The 24,814-nt window shown below is 48.1% G+C and overlaps 1 protein-coding gene across 14 annotated transcripts in view; it reads right to left on the minus strand.

Annotated features, from left to right (window-relative positions):
- Positions 1-21,205: 21,205 nt before the first annotated feature.
- PTPRS (protein tyrosine phosphatase receptor type S) overlaps positions 21,206-24,814 on the minus strand; it is a 305,911-nt gene continuing 302,302 nt past the window's right edge. For all 14 annotated transcript variants that reach the window (XM_081895351.1, XM_081895349.1, XM_081895354.1 and 11 more), the window contains 2 exons: positions 22,939-23,074; positions 21,206-21,405 (listed from right to left, as the gene is read on the minus strand). In XM_081895351.1, the coding sequence (XP_081751477.1) occupies positions 21,337-21,405; positions 22,939-23,074 (205 nt within the window). In that variant the 3' untranslated portion in view covers positions 21,206-21,336. The remainder of the gene's footprint in view (positions 21,406-22,938; positions 23,075-24,814) is intronic.

Genomic DNA, 24,814 nt, shown 5'->3' on the forward strand with positions numbered 1-24,814 from the left:
GGTTGCAGCAGCGGGGGGGGGAGGGGCAGAATCGCTAAGCAAAGACCCTCAGCAATTTCCCAGTGGTCCAGGAGGGAAGAAAATTTTTGAAGCTAGTATAACCATTTTTGCAAGCTATCTCTCTCTCTCCCCCGCCCCCCCAAAAAGAATGCATTTTTTGCACACTACTGTGAATAATCTTCCTCTAAGACAGTGGTACCTCTAGTTGCGGACACGATCCGTTCCGGGGTGCCGTTTGCACCCTGAAAAGTCCGCAACTAGAGCGGCGCTTCTGTTCAAGCGTGATAGAGCACTTCTGTGCATGTGCGAAGCGCGCAGAATATGTGCGACAAGCCGAAAAGACGCAACATGAACCTAACGCAACATGAGGTATGACTGTACAGAACAATGTAAGGTTGGTCGTCACGCTGCAGTTCACATGGTCGCCACTAGGCGGCCACACCAACTCCAGCATGACAGCGGCAGGTGAGCTGTTTAATGGAGGGCGGAGGCACTTCAGAGAGCTGTGAGCTGGGAGGGGAGGGAAGGTTTGGGCTAGCTGTGAAGCAGAAAGGTGAGGGAGGAAAGGTTGGCCAAGTGGGATTGGACCCCAAAGCGTCATCTAGCCAAAACCCCCTGCAGTGTAGGAAGATTTGCATTGAAATGGGAACTAAACAACTTTCTCCCTCACCCTGACTCTCACTGGCCCTGTGGAATAGCCAGTGTCCTAAGATGCGGAAAGTCTTGCAGAAGAGAATAATAATATAATAAAACTTTATTTATATCCCGCCCTCCCCAGCCGAAGCCGGGCTCAGAGCGGCTAACAGCAATAAAAGTAACACAGCATTCTAAAATCAATTCATTCTAAAATCAATTCAGAATCAAATTAATGGCAACCATTGGGCTAGTGTTCTGTGGGGATTACCAAAGGAGGGGGTCAGACTGTGCCCTGGCCAAAGGCCTGGTGGAACAGCTCTGTCTTGCAGGCCCTGTGGAAAGATGTCAAGTCCCGCAGGGCCCTAGTCTCTTGTGACAGAGCGTTCCACCAGATTGGGGCCACAGCCGAAAAGGCCCTGGCTCTTGTCGAGGCCAGCCTAACCGCCCTGTGGCCCTCGATCTCCAAGATGTTTTTGTTTGAAGACCGTAAGGTCCTCCGTTGGACATACCAGGAGAGGCGGTCCCGTAGGTACAAGGGTCCTAGGCTGTATAGGGCTTTGAAGGTTAAAACCAACACCTTAAACCTGATTCTGTACTCCACGGGAGCCAGTGCAGGGTAGAGGGGAATTCTTCACTTCAGGAAGGCTGGGCCAGAGCTGGCAGTGACTAACCAGGAGATAAAGAGACCCTGGAAGCTTAGAAGAAGCACTGACTGGGTGCGTAACAACAGGACTCAGTCTGAGAGGTGTGCAGAGAAGAGCAACCAAGATGATCAAGGGTCTGGAAACCAAGGCTTATGAGGAAGCCTGGAAAAGGAGAGATGGGAAGAACCATCTTCCAATACTCAAAACAATGGCTTCAAGTTATAAGAAAGGAGATCGCAACTAAGCGTCAGGAATAATATTCTGACAGTAAGAGCTGTTTCACAGTGGAACAGACTTCCTCAGAAGATGGTACTAGAGTCTCCTTCCTTGGAGGTTTTTAAGCAGAGGTTGGATGTCCACCTGTCATGTATGATCTAATTGAGATTCCTGCATTGCAGGGGGTTAGACAGGATAACCCTTGAAAGCAGGTGTGTGTGTGTGTGTGTGTGTGTGTGTGTGTGTGTGTGGTCCCTTCCAGCTCTACAATTATATGAACGCATTGATGAACCATCCCTACCATCTGCCAAGGCTATAATAAAAACTAGGCTGTGGGATATTGAACGCCAAGAACTAACAGTAGCAGCAGAGAAAACATGTCCCCCTCTTTATTTTCAACTTTCTTGGGCACATGAGTCTAACCACAATCACCTTGAATTTCTGCTCAACCCTCAAGAAAGAAGGGCATTTTCGCTGGCCAGGTTTAACCTCCTTTGGGGAAGGTTCTCAGGCAGGGTGGAAGGAGAAAGACCTTGCCCAGGTGAAGACCACCTGGTGGAAACCCTTACACACCTGGTTCTTAATTGTAAACTATATGCAGATCTCCGCCAGCAATTTCTAGATCAACTCTGTATCCCTAAATGGAAACCAGAGTTGGAGGTCATACATTTTCTATTACCGGCGAATGATCACCAAGTTAGTGGCTAAATATCTCTATTTGGTTTATCGTCATCAAAATACTCTGCAGGCGTCTGATCTCCCTGGGGACCTGGAGATGTGGCGATAGACTGCTCTGCCTCCTTTCTTTGAGCAAAAGTTTTGCTAAATGTTTACCACTGGGGAAGTGGTAATTCTGTATTGATTTGTTTTGGATGTTTGTAAGGTAAAGGTAAAGGTACCCCTGCCCGTAAGGGCCAGTCTTGACAGACTCTGGGGTTGTGCGCCCATCTCACTTAAGAGGCCAGGGGCCAGCGCTGTCCAGAGACACTTCCGGGTCACGTGGCCAGTGTGACAAGCTGCATCTGGCGAGCCAGCGCAGCACACGGAAACGCCATTTACCTTCCCGCCAGTAAGCGGTCCCTATTTATCTACTTGCACCCGGGGGTGCTTTCGAACTGCTAGGTTGGCAGGCGCTGGGACCAAGCAACGGGAGCGCACCCCGCCGCGGGGATTCGAACCACCGACCTTTCGATCGGCAAGTCCTAGGCGCTGAGGCTTTAACCCACAGCGCCACCCGCGTCCCTTCTTGGATGTTTATATGTGGTGCCAATAAAAGATTTGATGATGGTGATATTGATGAAGCCTCTCTCTCTCTGAGTTCGCGCTCTGGGCTGAGTGGAGAGGGCATTGTGTGAAAATGGTTGCAGAGTTGGTTCCAGAGAGCTGGCACTGGGACAGGAATGCTTTGACTGCCCCCCCGGCATTTGCATTCAGGTATTGGGGGGTGTTTTGCCCTCCAATGCTCTTTAACAGGTACATGAAGCTGTTGTGAGTGGCCTTGGTAGGATTGGGGGGGGGGGGAATGGCCCTGTGTGTGTGTGGCTGAGGGCACCCAGCTCTGCCTCTTTGTAATACAGTGGTACCTCAGGTTAAAGATGCTTCAGGTTACATACGCTTCAGGTTACAGACTCCGCTAACCCAGAAATAGTACCTCGGGTTAAGAACTTTGCTTCAGGATGAGAACAGAAATCGTGTGGCAGCAGCGGGAGGCCCCATTAGCTAAAGTGGTGCTTCAGGTTAAGAACAGTTTCAGGTTAAGAACCGACCTCCGGAGCGAATTAAGTTCTTAACCCGAGGTACCACTGTATCAGGAGCAGCCAAGCAGGTTGGCAAGGTGATGGCCCTATGAATGAGACAGGTCAGGTACCTATTCTGGGCAAGGTTGTGCTCCCTTTAGAGAAACAGACACATAGTTTTGGAGTGTCCCTGGATCTCGAGGCACAGGTGACCTTGGTGGCTGGAATTATAGAACTTGGAGTTGGAAGGTTCCCCTGCAATGCATGGATCATAGCTGAAGGCTGGGGGAGCCTTTTACCAGCTTCAGTTGGTATGACAGCTGCATCCATTCCTGGACCAATGATGGTTTGGGTCCGTATAGTCAAAGCTCTGGTTTTCCCAGTAGTGATGTATGGAAGTGAGAGCTGGACCATCAAGAAGGCTGATTGCCGAAGAATGGATGCTTTTGAATTCTGGTGCTGGAGGAGACTCCTGAGAGTCCCATGGACTGCAAGAAGATCAAACCTCTCCATTCTGAAGGAAATCAGCCCTGAGTGCTCACTGGAAGGACAGATCCTGAAGCTGAGGCTCCAAGACTTTGGCCACCTCATGAGAAGAGAAGACTCCCTGGAAAAGACCCTGATGTTGGGAAAGAGGGGGGGCACAAGGAGAAGGGGACGACGGAGGACGAGATGGTTGGACAGTGTTCTCGAAGCTACCAGCATGAGTTTGACCAAACTGCGGGAGGCAGTGGAAGACAGGAGGGCCTGGCGTGCTCTGGTCCAGGGGGTCACAATGGGGCGGACATGACTAAACGACTAAACAACAACAACAGCCCCAGGGCTGGATTACTGCAGTGCAGTCTGTGTGGGGCTTCCCTTGGACTCAGCAACTAGTGCATCTTGTTGATAGCGTATCTGCTGTGGGAGCAGGACTGGCTGTCAGTATGCACTGGGGCACAGTTCAATATTTTTTCTTTTAGCATTTGAGTTCCTAGTCATCTTGGGTCAAGGATTCTAGGTCATCTAATAATAATAATAATAATAACAATATATTTTTATTTATACCCCGCCCTTCCTGGTTCAAAAACTGGGCTCAGGGCAGCTAACAGCAAATTTAAAACACTTAATTGTAAAAGCAGCATAAAATACAGTATAAAAACACGAATAACAATAAAATTCAAAGTTCAAAAATCAATTCAGGGGAAATCCATCTAATAAGCATTAGATATTCCCCAGGGCTAGCTGGCTGAATTGGTTCTACTTGGGCCAGCGAGGAGCCCAGGGGAGAATTAGCTGTGGGGTCTCAGAGCAGGTGATCTTCATAAAAGGGGAGGGGGAAGGAAGAGAAGGGAAATAGGTGATCAGGCTGAATTCAAATTAAAGGCCAGGCGGAATAGCTCTGTCTTACAGGCCCTGCGGAAGGAAGTTAAATCCTGCAGGGCCCTGGTCTCCTGGGACAGAGCATTCCACCAGGTCGGAGCCATCACTGAGAAGGCCCTGACCCTGGTGGAGGATAGTCTGACTTCTTTAGGGCCCGGGACCTCTAAACTATGGTTATTCATGGACCTTAAGGTCCTCTGCAGGGCAGACCAGGAGAGGTGGTCCCGTAAATACGAGGCCCCTAAGCTAAGGTCCTTATCTAAGGGACCACCTCACCCCTATTGATCCTTCCCGGGACCCTGCACTCCTCAGGTGGGGGCACTGCAGAGAGGAATGCACACCCCGGAGGTGTGTTTAGCATGTATTAGAAACTGGGCTTTTAGTGTTGCGGTCCTTGCTCTCTGGAATCAATTGCCAGCTGAAATGAGCCAAGCGCTGAGCACATTGATATTTAGGCAGCTGATAAAGAAAGCTTTCGCTGAAGTCATTTTACGGCATATTAATTGCAGAAATGGCTTTCTTGCTTTTCATTTATTGAGTTTGCAGTCTTTTGTGTTTTATCTCACTGTGCACTGCTTCAGTGGTTTTCGTTGCAACGTGGCTTTATAAACCCAACAAGGCCATTTGCCAGAGTTTAGCACAGCACAGACCCAGGTTTGCTCCCCTTAAAGGTAAAGGGACCCCTGACCATTAGAAGAAGAAGAAGAGTTTGGATTTGATATCCCGCCTTTCACTCCCCTTCAGGAGTCTCAAAGTGGCTCACATTCTCCTTTCCCTACCTCCCCCACAACAAACACTCTGTGAGGTGAGTGGGGCTGAGAGACTTCAGAGAAGTGTGACTGGCCCAAGGTCACCCAGCAGCTGCAGGTGGAGGAGCGGAGACACATTAGGCCCAGTCGTGGCCGACTCTGGGGTTGCGGCGCTCATCTCTCTTTACTGGCTGAGGGAGCCAGCGTACAGCTTCCGGGTCATGTGGCCAGCAGGACTAAGCCGCTTCTGGCAAACCAGAGCAGCGCATGGAAACGCCGTTTACCTTCCCGCCAGAGCAGTACCTATTTATCTACTTGCACTTTGACGTGCTTTCGAACTGCTGGGTTGGCAGGAGCAGGGACTGAGCAATGGGAGCTCACCCCGTTGCGGGGATTCGAACTGCCGACCTTCTGATTGGCAAGTCCTAGGCTCTGTGGTTTAACCCACAGCGCCACCTGCGTCCCTTGCTCCCCTTAAGCCCTTCAAAAAGCAAGCCACAACTCTCCTTGTGGCTACCAATACATGCCCCATCACTGTTGGGTTTGGCCTATTACTTTGCTCATTTCACTAAATATAGCATCCCAGAATTTTGCCACCTTGACAGGGCCATCACATGGGGATGCATGGTCCTTGTGTTACAGCCCCTCCCACGTATCGTCATGCACCACTTGTGGGTAGAAGCTGAGACAAGACCTAGAGGGGGACTCGTGGTTGTGAGCAGTAACCCGGGTAGATGCCTTGCTTGTTTCAGTTGCTCGCCCCAGGGGAGCAGCCAAGTGAGAGCAAGTATCAGGCAGGTCCAAAGTCCATTTCTGGGGCCTAATCGACCCACCAGGCGACCCATCCGGCCCTTGCCACAGTATATGTCGTGGGGTAAAATCCAAAAGAAAGCTCAACAACTTTGGTCGGCCCTCACACATTCTTTACTTCATCAAATCTGGCCCTCTTTGAAAAAAGTTTGGGCCATAGCTGTCAACGTTTTCCTTTTTTTAAAGGGGAATTCCCTTATTCTGAGGGACGCGGGTGGCGCTGTGGGTTAAACCACTGAGCCTAGGACTTGCCGATCAGAAGGTCGGCGGTTTGAATCCCCACGACGGGGTGAGCTCCCTTTGCTCGGTCCCTGCTCCTGCCAACCTAGCAGTTTGAAAGCACGTCAAGTGCAAGTAGATAAATAGTTACCACTCTGGCGGGAAGGTAAACAGCATTTTTGTGCACTGGTCTGGTTCTCCAGAAGCGGCTTAGTCATGCTGGCCACATGACCCGGAAGCTGTGTGCTGGCTCCCTTGGCCAATAAAGCAAGATGAGCGCTGCAACCCCAGAGTCGGCCATGACTGGACCTAATGGTCAGGGGTCCCTTTACCTTTACCCTTATTCTGAATAGGATTCCTCGCAAGAAAAGGGAAAAGTTGACAGCTGTAGTTTGGGCATCCCTGGAGTACAGGCATTTGCACACTCCTTGTTTGCAGTGCGCAGATGTGCATATGCTGCCCACAGGCTTTTGCAGATGTGAGTGTGTGCATTATGCAACAATTCCCTTCCTTCCTCCACGGAGAGAGAGGGTGAGTGTGCCGTTTATCTTTCTTGCTTGAAGGCTCCTTCTCCGCCTGCATCAGAAGCAGACCAGGTGCGTTGGCAGCTAGCAATGAATGCCTAGCATATGCTCATTGCTTGCAATGCAAAAGGCTGCTGTGGAAGTGTGAGTGTGTTAGCAGCTGTGGGTTACTGGGAGGCGGCGTATATAGACTGAGCTCAAAGCCAGAGCCTTATTCAGATTGGATTGCTTTATCCAGCTGCAAAGTGCTTTTTAGCATCAATAAAGGAGGTGCCGAAAAAGAAAAAGAATTTAAGGAGCACATTGCTGCAAGCATAAAATATCAACAATAATCCTTTTAGACACATTGCTGGAATGAGAGACCAGTTAGGGAAGCAGCCGGACCTTTGGATGATTGATTGATTGATTGGTTTATTACGGCCATTGGCCCATATCTAAAAACAATACATCAAAATTTATCCATAAACAATACAATTTAAACAGTTCCAAGTTAAAACACCCCTATAAAACCAATTTTACTTCAATTGGTTTGAAGTAATAAGCTCCCTCTATGTCGACCGCAATTCAAATCCCTCAGATTTTGGGGGATATGCGTCTTAGTTCTGGCACTTATTGATGGTTCTTAAGTTTGGCTAAGCTGTCAGAGTCATACAGTGAGCCATTTCTCCTCTTATGAAATAAGACATTAATCAGGTATCTAGCGACTGCAAGGGATCTACTTGAGTCTTCGTCGTTTAATAAGTATATTATTTGGGCTTCCTGAGGTCTGTCAGCTATTCTCGATAAATATGGGGCCAGAAACTTGGACCGTGAAGCCGAATGTATAGGACAACAGAAGATTATATGATATAACGATTCTGTAGATCCACTTTTACAGTCACAGAGGAGTGAGATCTGTCCGTTGGAGAGTCTGTTACCCAACACATTTGATGGGAAAACATTGAATCTAGCCTTTATAAAGGCGTACCTGTGCATCACCACAGATAAGGTAGTTAAATAAGATGGAAGCTTCGTTGGTGGTGTTAAGCCAAGGTTTATCGGCGAACAGGTGCCACCACCTGTCGCAATATTAAATTGTAAATCCATCTCCTCTAATTTGTGAGTTATAATTCTCTTGGCAGAAATTAAATCCAATTTTAGTAGTTCAGATGGAGATAGCCCTAAGGACACAAGTTTCCCATGTATTATTTTTGCCCAAGGGCTAGGGAAGTCGTCTCTCCAGAGACACTGTATCAAGTGGAGATTTGGAAGTTTATGCCATAATGCCAACCAGTAACAGAGGATGCATTTCCATAATGAGGTTTCTAGAGATGCAATATTTAGTTCGAGACGTATAGCAGTATTGCCTACACACCTGGGTAATTTTAGCAACCTTCTTAGCAGCTGGTTTTGGATTACCTCCAATTGGGTTAGATTAACAAAGGACCCCCATATTGGGATTGCATATGCTATTGTTGCAATCACCTTTGCCTTGAAAACTTTTAACACTGATGGAATATGGAAAGCCCCATCTGAAAAGAAAAAACGCAGTAGCGCAAAGGAAAGGGCTTTAGCTCTATTTAATACATATGCCAGATGGACCTTCCAGCCCATGTTGTGTTGGAGAAGGACTCCCAAGTATTGAAATTTAAAGACTTGGTCGATGGCTTTTCCGTCTATTCTCCAATTATAGGTTTTTCGACTCTTGGTGAAAATTAAAACTTTGGACTTGGCATGATTAATTGTAAGAAAATTTGATTTGCAGTAAGCATCAAAAATTTTCAGTGCCCTCCTAAGGCCTACTCTTGAGAAAGATAGGATCACTGCGTCGTCTGCGTAGAGTAGAAGGGGGCAACGATATTGGGCAAGGCGAGGGGCATGGATCGTTTCTTGAGAATCTATCAGAGGCGCCCTCATATCACTTATAAATAGATTAAAAAGGGTCGGAGCAAGGATACATCCTTGACGGACACCTCTATTGATGGTTACTGAATTTGAGAGGTCACCGGCCGGAGTGATTCTCACCCTTGCGGCTGATCCGTCATGCAATTTAGTTATTAGCCACAAAAGTCTTTTGTCTATTCCCCATCGTGCTAATTTCCCCCAAAGTAATCCCCTGGGGATGCTGTCAAAAGCGGCCTTTAAATCAATAAAGGCTGCACAAAGTTGGCCTCTATTTGGGGCGGAATATTTCCGGGCAAGGTGGTATAAAACTAAGACATGCTCAACCGCTGACTGATTCGGTCTAAAACCAGCCTGTTCAGGCCCAATCAGGTTGTTCTCTTCGGCCCACTTAGTAAGCTTAGTTAACAAGAACCGTGCATATATTTTCCCAATTATTGACAATAAGCTGATATTCCTGTAATTTCCCGGGTCATCTGTTGAGCCCTTTTTATGGATTGGAATAATAATCGCATCCTTCCATATTCTTGGAACCTTCCCACTGTTGTTTACGGCATCAAAAGTAACGGCCAGGATTTTCGCCCACCAGTGTGCATGAAGTTTTATAGCTTCCGCCGGGACTAGGTCGGGACCGGGGGCTTTTCCAACTTTGAGATTGGAAATGAGTCCGTGGATTTCTTCCGGGTCAGTGGGTGGCCAAAGCGGGAGCTGCTCATAGGATCCATCGATTGTATTAATATTAAGGTCTGGTAAGGCAAAATAGTTCCTTAGAAATGATTCCCAAACTGGGGCAGGGATAACGGTTAGTGGGTAACTTTTAGATTTTCTGTTAACCAACAGCCAGAATTTTCGGGAATTACCGGTATTTGAGGCAGCTATAAGTGCATGCCAGCGGTTCAGTTGCCATTCCTGTTTGGCCTTTTTTTGCACATATTTGTAAGCTGATTTTGCCTGATAGTACTCCTTGGGAAGCATAGTCGCCCCTGAGGATTTGTAATCATTATAAATAGCACAAAGATGTTGTTTGGCTTGTTTGCAATTACGGTTAAACCACAGTGCACCTGTTTTGGAGTGGGCCCGATTTACCTGGTGGGTTGGGACAGTAAAGAATGACGTAAGGTCATTCAACAGATTGGCAAATAGATTAATAGTTTGATCGTGTTCATATGAGGTTATGTCAAGGGCTGAATAGGTTTGTATGATCTCCTGCTGAAAAAATTGAGAATATTTTTGAGCCTGCGTTACAGACCACTTTATACCTTTCACTCGTAATGCTGTATTAATGCCCTCTACCGGGTTTTCTGTGTTAGTGTCTAATTGAGTTGGATGACTGTACTCGTCCCCGTGCCAGTCTAGGTCAAACATAGCAGCAAGTGGAAGGTGGTCACTGAACTGAATATTGTCAATCTTAAAAGAGAGAGCTTTCGGCATCAGATCACTCGAGGCTAAAAGGTAATCTAGTACACTGTTTGATTTTATGCCTAGGTGGGTATACTCCCCCGGTATATCGGGAGGGCAGCAACCATTCAGGGGTACTAGATTTAAGCGAATAGCCATTTGGTAAAGAAGTACTCCCGCCTCGTTTACTTTAGAGTCTTTTGAGGTTCTCCTCACGGCATGTCTCAAATCATAATTGTCGAGGCATGGAGCAGACCACCATTTAGCTTTAGTTAAATCGACCCAATTTGCTGCTATGCGTGCGTTAAAGTCACCCCCAATTAAGGATTGGCTATTGGAATATTTAACTCGGCATGATACTAAATGATCTTCTAATATTTCCCATCTATCATGCAGTTCAAGGGACGAACCCCCTGGCGGGAGGTAGACATTGGAGATTAGCAGTGATACTTCCCCCCCTGACATCAACCCGGATAAAGCATAGGGGGGAGCAGTCAAAACTAATGAAAATTTGAAATGCAGCTTCAGTGAGATACCAATTACTAGACCACCTTTCGGCCGTCCTCCTTTCTGGGAGGGGCAAGCTGGAAGAGATAGAAGGTCGAATCCGTTTATAACAATTTCACCCTCCTCCCAAGTTTCTTGCAATAGAATGATATGAAACGAATTGATATACGACTGGAATTCTGGGTCACATTTTTTCCTACGCCAGCCAGCGATGTTCCAACAGAGGATCGATATTGGTGGTTTTTTGGGTTGTCCGGCTAACCGTCATTTAAATTCTTGTGGGAAGCTCTTATGCAGCAAGGACGCTCCCTTAAAGAAGTCCGTTATTTTCCTTTGCTGAAGGTTGACGTCCTGGTGTGGTGGGTCTTTTGCTCTAGTGCGAGCCGGTTGTGGCACGATCAAGTCGCAAGGGCCTGAATTTTGGGGGGGCAGAAAAGAGTTAGCATCCTGGTGAGTAGAGATAATATTTGGCGATTTTAGCTGTCGGGCCCAACTAGGCTCTGAAGAGGCTCCTGCCAAATCCGCTGGAGCCGTCCTCTTTGGGGATCTAACCGAAACACTTGTGATCATTTGATTTATATGTCCTGCTGGGTCTTCAGTCCACTCTGTGTTGACTCTCGACACTATAGTGTCTTCCTCGCGTAATTTTTGGATTTTTGGTGGAGAAGCCTGACTTGGAGTGGCCACTACCGTCTCAGGTCGTGGATGGTCTTCGATGTATGTTGATTCCAAGTCCGGCATGGAGGGGTGCAGGGGCGACGATTTATCCAGGGGAGTGTTATCCTGAGATTCATTCTTTGATCGGTTAATCTCAGAGGGAACAGATAAGTCTATTAAAAGCAGGGATGAGTTACCAGTGTGAAGGGGAGGGGAAGAGTCTGCCTCCAGCAGTGGGACCTTCCCATCCAATGCTGATGGCACCTTATATGCTGGATATTGGGGGATTGTTGTTTCCACCTCCATGGGGCATGGCACCGCTAAGTTAGAGTGGGTATTATTCATAGTAACTCCGTTGCAGGCGATACTTAGGAGCTGAAGTTTAAGTGAGTCCAGCCTATTTATAATTTCTTGTTGTTCCATCGCTGGTAACTCTCCAAAGGAGGCGATAAGCTCTCTTTCCTCCTGGGGTGTCAAAGAGTTACTGGCACAATCATAGTGTTTAGTTGTAGGAGTGGGGGTGCTATGGGACTGGCCCCGACATGAGGTGTACAGCTCAGCCCTCTTTTGTGGTTCAGGATGGGAAGGTTGTACCGTCTCCTTGATTAATCTCTCCGATAGGAGGGGTCTAATTATGGAGTCCATGAAAACTCTCGTTGGAAAAATGCCAAGACTATTCAAAAACACTTTTTGCTGAATAAGAAGAGAGGGGATTTTTGCAGAGTGGAAAGCCAACATTATTCTCTGATATCTGTTCTGGCGGACTAAGGGAAGCACAGCACAAAGATCTATTTGTGATGTCTCGAGTTTTAGAAGCCATCTGAGGTGCTCTTTAGACCCATGTAGCGTTGTCCAACTTAGGTCCCTTTCCCGGATGGTTAGGGAAATCTTCCTTGGATGTAGAATCAGGGATTGGCGATTCAGTGCGGGGTTGAGATTGTATTTGCAGTTCCTCATACAATCAGTGTTCGGTGGAGCTTTCTGCTGGCGCAATGGAACATCTCCTGCCCCATCTTGGGCTGTCTGTGCCGGCTGGTCATCCAGTTTTTGCTGAAGGCTATGCAGCTGAGAGGATAGGCCGTCAATTCTCTTAAATATACAGTTTAGAGTTCTAATTATTAGATGGAGTTGCTCGCATCCTGTGCAGTCCGATTCAGCTACCAACTCCTCCTTCGGATAGGGACCATCCCCATTTGTGTTACCATTAGCGTTTCCAATTTGTAACGTCTCAGGGGCCTCATCTTCTGATGTTGTTTCAAGGGCAGTTAGAGGATCGAAACGATTTTGAGTTGCTATTGAGTAGGTGCATTCCTCGGGGCCTCTCCCTCCTTTAGGTGAACCCTTTCTTAATTGCTTAGGCCTCGGAGAGGATAATGCCTCGTCAGAGTCTCTTGGACGTTTTCCATGACCCATAAGTCAATTTTGCAGGAGAAATGGCGTGGGCACTGTGCTGGGGAGCTCCTTAAATCCTTTAGTCTTCCTCACAAGAATACTACCACTTCCAGGAGAGTGGTGCCATAAAAAATTACTCACAGTAAGGCAGTTAGTTCAAGCCTCTTCCTTCCCCTCTTCCTTGTTCCTAGGATTTTTGAGACAGCTCGGTTCCAGCAGTCGGGCAAAATTCACTTCGTAGTATGCAATAAACTGAAAGCTAAAGGAAAGAGCTGGTCGACAGGGCAGAGGATTTATGCCCAGGAGAACCTTTCACTTGTCTCTCCCAGTTAGGGAGGCGGCGGCAGCCGTGGCGGCAAGTCCGGGCGTCAGAGTATCCCAGATAAAAAGAAAACAAAGATAACACAAGCAGCGGGATACTAAAAGATACTAAAAGACAGCCAGCACAGCCAGCAGGTCATTAAAACTCACGGATAAAAACAAGGGAGGATAAAACCCGCTTAAAACCACTTAAAAACTCTGATAAGGGTAAGCGAAATTACTCGGAAACTACCTTCGCCGCCATGTTGGATCCTCCTCCTTTGGATGATAAAGACAGGCTAGGTAAAGATAAAGGGACCCCTGACCATTAGGTCCTGTTGTGACCAACTCTGGGGTTGCGGCGCTCATCTCGCTTTATTGGCCGAGGGAGCCGGCGTACAGCTTCCGGGTCATGTGGCCAGCAGGACTAAGCCGCTTCTGGTGAACCAGAGCAGACCACGGAAACGCTGCTTACCTTCCCGCCGGAGTGGTACCTATTTATCTACTTGCACTTTGATGTGCTTTCGAACTGCTAGGTTGGCAGGAGCAGGGACCGAGCAACGGGAGCTCACCCCGTCGCAGGGATTTGAACCGCCGACCTTCTGATCGGCAAGTCCTAGGCTCTGTGGTTTAACCCACAGCGCCACCCGCGTCCCAAAGGCAGGCTGAGGTGTGCTAAAGGAGGAGGTCGCTGGGCGAATTCTTTGAGTCTGCCTTCGCAGCAGAAAGACGCAGGGCAGATTCACAGGAAGGGAGGAACGGAGGCAAATAGTGCAGACAACGTTGTAGCCCTAATAGGCAAAATGAAAACCAACAAACCGCCAAGCCTGGTTGGCATCTACCCAAGAGCTCTTAAAGAACGCCAGTGTGATATTGCTGACCTTGTAACAAAAATACATAGCTTGTCCCTCGGATCATCCTCTGCCTCCCTATCTGAGGACAGGAAAGTAGCCAATGTAGTGTCAATTTTAAAAAGGGGGGAGATCCTGGAAATTTCATGTTGGTTAGCTTAACCAGGAAAACCGGTGGTTGTTGGGCGATTGAATTACCGAGCATGAAGAACAAGCATCGCTGAAGTAGAATTAGCATGGCTTCTCACCAACCTATTAAGAGTTAGATGAGAATGTCAACAAGTGTATGGCGGTGAGCTGGCTGACATTGTGTACTTGGGCTTTTGACAAAGGAACTCACCACAGACTCCTGAGTAAGCTTAGCAGTCAGTTGTAGGATAAGAGGAGAGGTCCTCGTGTGAACCAACAACGGGTTATGAAGCAGGAAACAGAGTAGGGATAAATGGACAGTCCTCCCAATGGAGGGATGTAGCAGGTGGAGTATCCCAAGGACCTACTAGTTCATAAATTGTTCATAATAGTTCATAAATGAGCTGGAGTTTGGGGTGAGCAGTGAGGCAGCAAAGTTTGCCGACGATACCAATTTGTTCATGGAGCTTAAAAAGCCAAAGAGGGCTGCATAGGAACTCCTAAATGATCTTTCCAAACAGAGTGAATGGGTGAATGCAACTCATTGCAAACAAGTGTAGAGAGATGCAGGGCAAGCAAAACTTAAGTTCACATTCCTTCCTTCTGCAGTGTTGGACGGCAGGTTGAGAGGAGTTCCCTACCAGGACAGACTTTGCTCGTGTGCTCAAGACAAAATTCCATAAAACGTATTTTGTTGCGCTGTGCGAAATATGAGCAAGCCAGGGCTGAACTGATATTACCCTTGCTGGTACCTTTCCTGGAAAAATCAGAGGCTCACTATGTCAGGTTCCTATTTAGAAGACCGGACAAATGCTAGAACAGTGGCCAAGTTTTTATCGGTGGTTGCAAGAACCAATGATCCCTATTATTCTGAACAAAATGCTTGTTTAACCTGGAGGTAGGCTGTCTGAATTGTGTATTGCTTTGTAACGATTTGTTGGGTCTCTGGACCGTAATCAAGGTTGATGATGATGAATTTCATATATACACTTGTGGGATCTGACTCTCCCCATACGATCCCACCTGGACCCTGCAATCATCCTCTGAGACCCTTCTTTGTGTGCCTCCTCCACGAGGGGTCCAGAGGGTAGCAGCACGAGAACAGGGCCTTTTCCGTGGTGGCCCCCCATTTGTGAGATGCTCTCCCCAGGCAGGCTCACCTGTCACCTTCATTATGCACCCTTAGGCACCAGGCAAAAACGTCCCTCCTCTCCCATGCCTTTGGTTAATTAATCTCTGACCTTCTTAACTGTGTGTGTTCATATTTTTTGTTATGTTATTTTTTGTGTTTTCATACTGTGCTCTGTGATCTTTGGATGAAGGGTGGTGTTTAAATTTAATAACTAATAACAACAGCAGAAAGCTCGATGAAGATGCTGACCTAGGGTGCAGCAGCTATGAAAAACCCAAATTCCATGCTAGGGAGAATTAGGGAAAGAAATTGAAAATAAACTGCTGTCATACAAATCTGTGGTGTGACTGCATTTGGAATAATGCACAGTGTTTTTGGGGAGCTTTCAAAGAGGATTAGACAAATGACAAATTCATGGAGGGGGGGGGAAGGCTCTCAGTGGCCACTAGCCACAATGGCGATGTCTGTTTTCCATCATTGTGGATGAACCGCCAGCAAAGTATTGTGATGCACTGACATATCACAATGTCTGAAATAAGGATGGAAACTACTGTATTTTTCGCTCTATAAGACGCACCAGACCACAAGACGCACCTAGTTTTTGGAGGAGGAAAACAAGAAAAAAAATATTCCGAATCCCAGAAGCCAGGACAGCAAGAGGGATCGCTGCGCAGCGAAAGCAGCAATCCCTCTTGCTGTTCTGGTTTCTGGGATAGCTGCGCAGCCTGCATTCGCTCCATAAGATGCACACACATTTCCCCTCACTTTTTAGGGGGAAACAAGTGAGACTTATATGGCAAAAAATACGGTATGTGGGGGCGAACAGGGTATATTGTCCTGGCAACTGCTACTATTTAAGGGTCTAAAACGGATGCAATTTTTACTTGCCGTTAACGTTTTGCTACAACTGTTAATTTTATAGTCGAGAGCAACAGGCGCAGAAGGAATCATGAGAGAAACGATGACCGGCTTAATGGGTTTCCCCTGCATCGGGATTTTTTACATAGCGCGGGCACGCCTTGTGATTTGCAATATGTTGCCGTGTCAAATAGTTATGGAGCCATTACGATGATGCAGACTTCAAACCGGTTTTGGTCGATGTAGCGATACATCACCCAGCCCAGCTCCGAGCAGTGAACAGAGGGGAAGATGGGAGACAGGGCCTGGACTATTCACAGGACCCACTTAATGCGAAATCAAAGAGTCCTGGGAGCTGAGAGCAACCAGTGAGGAGACCCCTATTCTCCTCTCAGAGATGCTGTTTCCTGGAGTGGTTTATCAATAGAACCCTCTTCCCAGGAAGCTCTGGGAGGGAAATAGGGGTCTTCCAAAGGTTACTAGAACTCTTTTTTGGGGAGGCTAGGACTGTTAAGAAATGCGGGTGGCACTGTGGGTTAAACCACAAAGCCTAGGGCTTGCCGATCAGAAGGTTGGTGGTTCGAATCCCCGCGACGGGGTGAGCTCCCATTGCTCGCTCCCTGCTCCTGCCAACCTAGCAGTTCGAAAGCATGTCAAAGTGCAAGTAGATAAATAGGTACCACTCTGGCGGGAAGGTAAACGGCGTTTCCGTGTGCTGCTCTGGTTCGCCAGAAGCGGCTTAGTCCTGCTGGCCACATGACCCGGAAGCTGTACGCCGGCTCCCTCGGCCAGTAAAGCGAGATGAGCGCCGCAACCCCAGAGTCGGCCACAACTGGGCCTAATGGTCAGGGGTCCCTTTACCTTTACCTAGGATTGTTTAGAGTGATATCCTAGTGCTTTTAACTGTATGATGTGAATATGGCCTCAAGAGTCAGAATTTCATAGAATTGTAGATTTGGAAGGGAGTTTTGGTGTTAAGGAAATGATGGGATAAAACGCTGCAAAGCGTTGGGTAAGACTTCATAGGTAATGGTAATGTAAAGGACCCCTGGACGGTTAAGTCCAGTCAAAGGTGATTATGGGGTTGTGGTGCTCATCTCGCTTTCAGGCCGTGGGAGACGGCGTTTGTCCACAGGCAACTTTTCTGTGTAGCCAGCAGGACTAAACTGCTTCTGGTGCAACGGGACTCCGTGACGGAAACCAGAGCACACGGAAACACCGTTTACCTTCCCGCAGGAGCGGAACCTATTTATCTACTTGCACTGGCATGCTTTCAAACTGCTATGTTGGCAGGAGCAGGGACAGAGTGGTGGGAGCTCACCCCGTCGCGGGGATTCAAACTGCTGACCTTCTGATCGGCAAACCCAAGAGGCTCAGTGGTTTAGACCACAGCGCCACCCGCGTCCCTACAAGACTTCATAGACCTGTGGAGGAAGAAGGAACGAACCCCATAGGGTCCTCATTCCACCCCACCGTTTGCCGTGATGTCGTAAAACCTTCCTGGAAAGAAATAGAAATGGTTGCCCCAATCAGATCCCATTTACCTCCCCCTGCCCACGAACCCCCCCACCTTTCAAACAATTCTTCAGTTTTTTTCAGACAATCTTCCTTTAATACAAAGTCAATATATATATCTACATAAACAGTGGCATGGAGACCACTTAAACTGTTTCATTTCGAAATAACAGTGTGATAGCAACAGGGTCTTGCTTTCATACAAAGGAAGGGAGAAAAAGATTTTTTTTATATTTTTTAAAAAATGGGGGCGGGGCGGGGAATAAAAAATAAAAGGTTGGCACACCCAGCTGCCCCCCTCCAATCTCTCCTCTTCCTCCCAAACATCTACCAATATATATGTCCTTAAGGAAATGTTAGGCAACATTGTGGGGAAGGGACATCTCAAAGACCTCCGCCCCCCCCTTTATCATTATTATCAAGGCAGTAAGTTGCTGCTGGATCATCCTCTCCCCAGCCCACCATTGCCCGGGGGTGGGGGGGTTTAACCCAGCTGCAAAATTGCAAAACTGAGGAATGGTGTAAACGGAACCCAATATGTTTACGGCAGCCTTCCTCAACCTCGGCTCTCCAGATGTTTTTGGCCTACAACTCCCATGATGCCTAGCTAGCAGGACCAGTGGTCAGGGATGCTGGGAATTGTAGTCCCAAAACATCTGGAGGGCCGAGGTGGTTTAGGGTGTGTGGTGGGTTAAGCTGCACCCTTTGGTACGCCTTGGCTTCTTCGCTCAGTACTGGAGGAAAAGAAAATATTGCTGCAGGGGTTGGGGAGAAGAGATTGGTTTGTTTGTTTTTTACCGCTATCCAAAAGGTCTTGCTGCCTTAATCCAGAGAACATGTGGGAAGTAGCAAAAGCCACGGTTTTACAGCCTACGAAGCTCTGGAGTGGCCGGGGGGGGGGCAGCGTTTCAGCCTCAAAACAACCTTGCGAGGTAGGTTAGGCAGAGAGGCAGAGAGAGAGAGAGAGAGAAAGAAATAGAGAGATACTGGCCCAATGCCACCCAGTATGTCTCTGTTAAGGCTGAGCAGGGTTTCGAACCGACATTCAGCAGATCCAATAAACTGTCCCTTTTTGCAGTGAAAAGCTCTTCCTATGACCCCCCCTCCCCTGCTGAATACAGCCCTCCAAGCAGTTAATGGCGATCAGCAAACACCTTGTTTTTTTGTTTTCGTTTTTTCACAGCCCCTTTTAGTAAAGGTAGAGGGACCCCTGACCATTAGGTCCAGTCGTGACCGACTCTGGGGTTGCGGCACTCATCTCGCTTTATTGGCCGAGGGAGCCGGCGTATGGCGTACAGTCATGTGGCCAGCATGTCTAAGCCGCTTCTGGCGAACCAGAGCAGCACACGAAAACACCATTTACCTTCCCGCTGGAGTGGTACCTATTTATCTACTTGCACTTTGACGTGCTTTCGAACTGCTAGGTTGGCAGGAGCAGGGACCGAGCAACGGGAGCTCACCCCGTCGTGGGGATTCGAACCGCCGACCTTCTGATCAGCAAGTCCTAGGCTTTGTGGTTTAACCCACAGTGCCACCTGTGTCCCACCGTGCTGGCTAAAAGCAGGGTGTTTGCTACCGCTGTCCATGCCTTGAGAAGTGGGCAAACTCCCAAGTATAGTTCTCTGGATTCATGTGTCCTGGTGGCGGACGGGTGCCTGGTTTAAAATGTTCCGTTTTGCCATGGGTCAGGCATACAAAATGCAGGCTGCCGGAGTGGGGAAGGCTACCCCCCCAAAAAAAATTTAAAGCGATGGATCCTGTCTGTGCCCCCTCCTCATCCCTCACGCCCCTTATTGGCCAAGCCCCTTGGAAAAGGAAGAAAATAATAAACAGCTAACAACAACAAGAAGCGTAACTCTTTTTTTTAAAAGAAAAGAAAAACGGCGAAGGTTTGTTTGTATGTGAGCAAGTTAAACCTTTCTTCTTCTTCATTTCTTTTCAAAATGGTAAAAAAAACAACCCGCAAGATGTAAAAGTAGCAATTATAATCATACGTCCTTCCCCCCCCCTGCCCAATCTTATCTCACACAGCCATTACACATAACGTTTCTACAGTGAAAAAATAGACTGTCTTTGAACATAATATGAACAAATAAGTAATTTGCTTTTTTTTTTTGCTTTTTTCGTGTAAATTCGTTGACTGATATTCTCCTGTAATTTTTTTTACATGTTTTTTTTAAAAAGGAAAAAAAATACACTATTTTAAAAAGAGAGAGAGAGAGACTCAAAATAAAAAAAATATATGAATGCCACTTGCTAGAGATACATGAACATCTCTTTAAAGACAGCCACTTGCAAGGTTCTCTCCAGTCCCGCCCCCCCCCCCCAATTTCCATAGGTCCTGGGTCCTGCCTGTGGGCTGCAGATGGGAGATGATCTTTTCCTCTGTTGATGCATCAGCCTTGACAACAACAACAAAAAAATCCTCCCCTTTTTTCAAAAGATCCATTCTGTTCCAGGGGCCTCTGAAAAAATTCACCATTTTTCTCTTTGGCATCCGGTGGAAGGGCACAAAAGACTCCCCCCCCCCCAAAATACATGGTTTTGCAACAGGAAAAGGAAAAAAAAAGTCAGCTTTTGATGCGCTAATGGAATCGTGTGGCCTTTTTTTAAAAAATAAAATTAAAAAGGTGTTTCATAACCTCCACCCGTGAGAGTAAAAGGCTGCGAGGGAGTTGAAATGAAACCGAACAGATGCAGGGTTAATTTTGTGTGGGGAAGGGGGTCAAATGAAAAAGGGTGTTTGTGGAGGAGGAGGAGGAGGAGGAAGGGAGAGTGTTTTCCTGATTGAGAGACGTTTTGGGTCCCTGATAGCTCCTTATTGCAGTTTTTATTTCAACATAAAAAACCGTGGAATCATAAGGATGTGGAATGTTCTGAGTTTTCGAAAGGTGAGAGATACATGACCGTGTGTGTTTGAGGAATCTCACACCCAGTGCTTTTCTCTGAGGAAAAAAAAGGGGTGCTGGTACGGTGTACCCCTTGCGTACCCCCAGAAAAAGCACTGCGCACACCCCACCTTTCTGCAGGTTGGCAAAACATATATCCGCCATTGAAATGCTGCTTGCTGGGTGAAAGATTGGCTCAGTTGGTGCTCAAGGCTGGCTGATTCTTGCTTTCTGTCCCAAACCCTCTCTCTCTCTCTCTCTCTCTCTCTCTCTCTGTTCCTGTCTGCAAAAAACAACAACAACCCTGCCAGTGGCTTCCTCTAAAACTCACCAACTAGATTAGTACGCAAACCGAACTCTTAAAACGCGAGTGTGCCAGGGGCCATGCTTGTCGTTCCTCGACGGCCCCCGCCTGGTTCGTTCTTCCATTTGGTGTCTGTGCGGGGGCTCTCTCTCTCTCTTGGATGTTTGTTTGTTTCAAAAATGCCGCCGAAGCAATTGGGGTCCGTCCGGAACCGCTCCCCCACGCCGCGAACACCACATGAGGTAAGAACGACAAGTTCACCACTTTTAAAGAGAAAATGGGGAAGGGGGGGACACCCTCCGTCTGAACCACCTCAGGGCAGGAGAGAGAGGGAGCTGGAGGCAGCCCCAGAGGTGCAGGGTTTGCTGGGGGGGGCGCGGAACTGCTGGCCGCTTCACTAGCTGATTGTCCCCCCCACTGTAGCAGGAGCTGAGTGGGCGCAGGCGGCAGCTTCCTTCGGAATTCAGTCTGCGATTTTCTTTTTTTTCTTTTTTTTCTCCTAATAGAAAAAGGTCAAAGTTCACCTCTCTGGCTCGAAAAGACCTTCCAGGACTGCAAGTGGTCAGAGTCCGTGCAACGGATGGCTTTGTTTTTTTTTTCTGTTTCAGAGTTGGCGTTTTGTTTTGTTTTATGTTGCATAGTGATCAAAACTGCCCAGGTATTCCAGCGCCGCTTGGTAACAAAACTGATATTCATCCTGGAAGGAAATAAGGAAAGGGCACGTCATACCTCATGTGGCGTCCGCTTCATGTTACGTTCTTTCAGGTTACGTCTTGCGGCGACCCGGAAGTACCGGAAAGGGTTACTTCCGGGTTTCGCCACTCGCGCATGCGCAGAATCGCAAAATGACGTCAACAGAAGTGTTGAATCGCAACCCATGTGAGCGCAGATGTGCCGCTGAGGGTTGCATTCCTTTCATGTTGCAAACGGGCCTCCGGAACGGATCCCGTTTGCAACCAGAGGTACCACTGTATCTGTTTTTATTGTATTGATACACCATATTTTTCGCCCCGTAGGACGCACTTTTCCCCCTCCACAAATGAAGGGGAAATGTGTGTGTGTGTCCTATGGGGTGAATGCAGGCTTCAGGAAGCTATCCACAAGCCTTGGGAGCCCAGCGGGAGTTCCCGCCGGGCTCCCAAGGCTTGCAGACAGCAGCCTGCGGGCTTTTCCTAGAAAAGCCAATAGAAGCCGCACAGCCCCTTTAAAGAGTGTGCGGCTTCTGCGGGAGGTGGGGAATACTCCCAGAGCTTGTCGGGGCTGATGGGGGAAGGCTTGCGGATAGCAGCCTGTTCTGGGGGCTGGGGTCGAAGGAAGCCTGGGGCGGGAAATAATTTATTTCCCTTTATCCCCCCCCCCCAAAAAAAACTAGGTGCGCCGTATGGGCCGGTGCACCCTCTGGGGCGAAAAATACGGTACCTGCTGCCCTTCATCTTAAGATCTCAGGGTGGATAAAAACACAAGGTGAAAGCTCAAATAGATAGTTAAAACAAAAGCAACAAAGCAGTAACACCCCCCTCCCCACAAACACATTTAGAAGCCTGTAGAATATGAATCAATCAACCCAAGGCCTGGTTGAAGAAGGAACATTTTTGCCTGGCGCCTAAAGATATAATGAAAGCGCCAGACGAGCCTCCCTGGGGAGCGAAGAATGAATGTAGTCCAGGTTGTTATAATTATTGTTATGAATAACCAGCCTTCCCTTCCGCCAAAAAAGTGAAAAATAAGTACAGTGAATACTGATTATTGCTATGAATTTTTATTTCTGCCCATGCTGCAACGTGATGTTGCGCTAGAGCAACGCGGGGAAATTGAATTGCACTTAGAATGACAGTTGGAAGGGACCCCGAATCATTTTGCCCAATGTGGACTACAACTCCTATCATCCCTAGCTCTCAGGACCAGTGGTCAGGGATGATGGGAACTGTAGTCTAAACACTGTTGGAGTTTGAGAAACACTGCTCTAACCACTAACCCAACCGCATCATTCCTTACTACTTCAGAGCAGGAAGAGCAGCCAGCTGCGAAGGAGGCTCCCGGCTTTGGCCACTCTGCCGCACAGCCTTCCTTCCTGTTGCCACTGCACAGCTGCTGAAGGGAATCCCTGCCCAAACTCTACCGCCCCAGAGGTGGCAGGAAGGCTGCCTCTCGCCCCCGCAGCCAGGCAGAGGAGTCCTGCTCCCTGAGTCCAGCCGGCAGGGAGGAAAACACACCCTTTCTCTTTGTTTACCTCCGTCTGCACCATGGCAGGCCTCTGTGTCCGAAGCATCTTCACCGTCTGGAAGATGTCCACCACGCCCTCGTAGCGCATTCTCTCCAGGACGATGCTGAGGGTGATGAAGACTCCGGTTCTGCCCACACCGGCGCTGCAGAGGAGGAGAAAGGAAAACGTCATGGAATTGGCAGGGACCCCGTGCTTTGGACGCAACGCTCGGAAACCTCCCTGGGAAGAAATGGGAGTCTCTGTGTCCCCCCCAAAATCAGACGCACCAGACCACAAGATGCACCTAGTTTTTGGAGGAGGAAAACAAGAAAAAAAATGTTCTGAATCTCAGAAGCCAGAACAGCAAGAGGGATCGCTGCGCAGTGAAAGCAGCAATCCCTCTTGCTGTTCTGGCTTCTGGGGCAGCTGCGCAGCCTGTATTCGCTCCATAAGACGCACACACATTTCCCCTTACTTTTTAGGAGGGAAAAGGTGAAGTCTTATATAGCAAAAAATACAGTATATTTGGATATCATCATGACAGATCCAAACAGTTGTTAGATGGAGAAGTACGATACGATACGATAATCTTTATTGTCATTGTCCCGTACAGAACAATGAAAGTGAAAATCTACACCAGACATTCAAAAACCAACAAGCGCCAACAAGGAAGTTGGGGGGAAATGCTGTCTGATTTGCTTAGTCTCTTTCCCCTCCTTCCCTCTGTGGTTTCTGGCGAAACGTCTGCTGCGCACCAGAAAAAAAGCAAACAAGCAAGTCTTGTTTAAGGCTGCTTATTTCCTTACAGCTCTACATGCAGATCTGCCTGTTTGGATATCTGAATCTTTTGGTGTGTAGAGTGAGGCTTGGGTACCTACGCAGACTCTTGTTTGGATAAGTGAATCTTTGCATAACCAACCTTTGGATAGCAGGAGCTGTGTGTATATTTAAAACAAACAAACGCGAATCCTAACAATGCCAAAAACGGAAAAAGCTACCACCACTGTTGTCCGTGCAAAAATATAAAACCAAAAACCGGCTTGCAAGAGACGAAACTGACAAGCTGGTGAATTTCTGCTGCACATGTCTCTCTCCGCACCCGAGATGACTGACACAGACTTCTCTCTCAGGACCAAGTCGGCGCTTGAGAGTGAATAGCTTGTCAACTTTGCCGTCCTCCTAGTCGCTTGGCTGGTCTCGCTCGCTTCCTTGAGCTGCAGCTCGAGAGGCGAGCGGGAGAACGAGGCGGCGGGGGGTGGGGGGTTGGAGAGGGAGGAAGGTGCTGGCTCACACAGACAATATATATTCCGCACGGCGACTTAGCAACTGCGATGCTAAGTCTGAAAGCCAGCAAGCCAAGGGGCTTGGACGGGGAGCCTTTAATCTCTCCAGTGGTGCGATTAATCAACTAAGGCTTTAATCGCAGATTAACAACAAGCCACTGCCCAGGGGATTTGGTGCTCTTGAAGGAGTTTGGCGGGGTGGGGAGCAAAATAGTAATTCAGAGGAGGACCGGTGCTTCCGTGGGCATAAATTGGACAGGGCGGGGGGGGGGGAGAGAAAGGGGGCTCTGTTTGCCACACTTAGGGAGAGCTACTCCTTTGTTTGGCCATCGCAGTTTTGAGGCACCAATCCCACCCTGGAGTCCGTAATAAAGCCAGTGGCATCCGGCCGTTAAGGCAGAGTGGAAGGGAAAGTTGTGGCCCTCAGTCGCTGCTGTTTAGGGGCCTCTGGGGGGCATCGGTTGGATCACTGCAATGCACCCTATGTGGGGCTGGTCTGGAGCGGCTAGACTGCTTCTGGGGGTGAATTACCGGCAGCATATAACACCCCAATTGCGGGATCTGCACCGGCTACCGATTGCTCCCGGCCCAAGTTTAGGTGTTCGTCCTGAAAGCTGAGG

Source organism: Podarcis melisellensis (assembly GCF_964234715.1).
Source record: "Podarcis melisellensis genome assembly, chromosome: 18".
Taxonomy (NCBI): Eukaryota; Metazoa; Chordata; class Lepidosauria; order Squamata; family Lacertidae; genus Podarcis; species Podarcis melisellensis.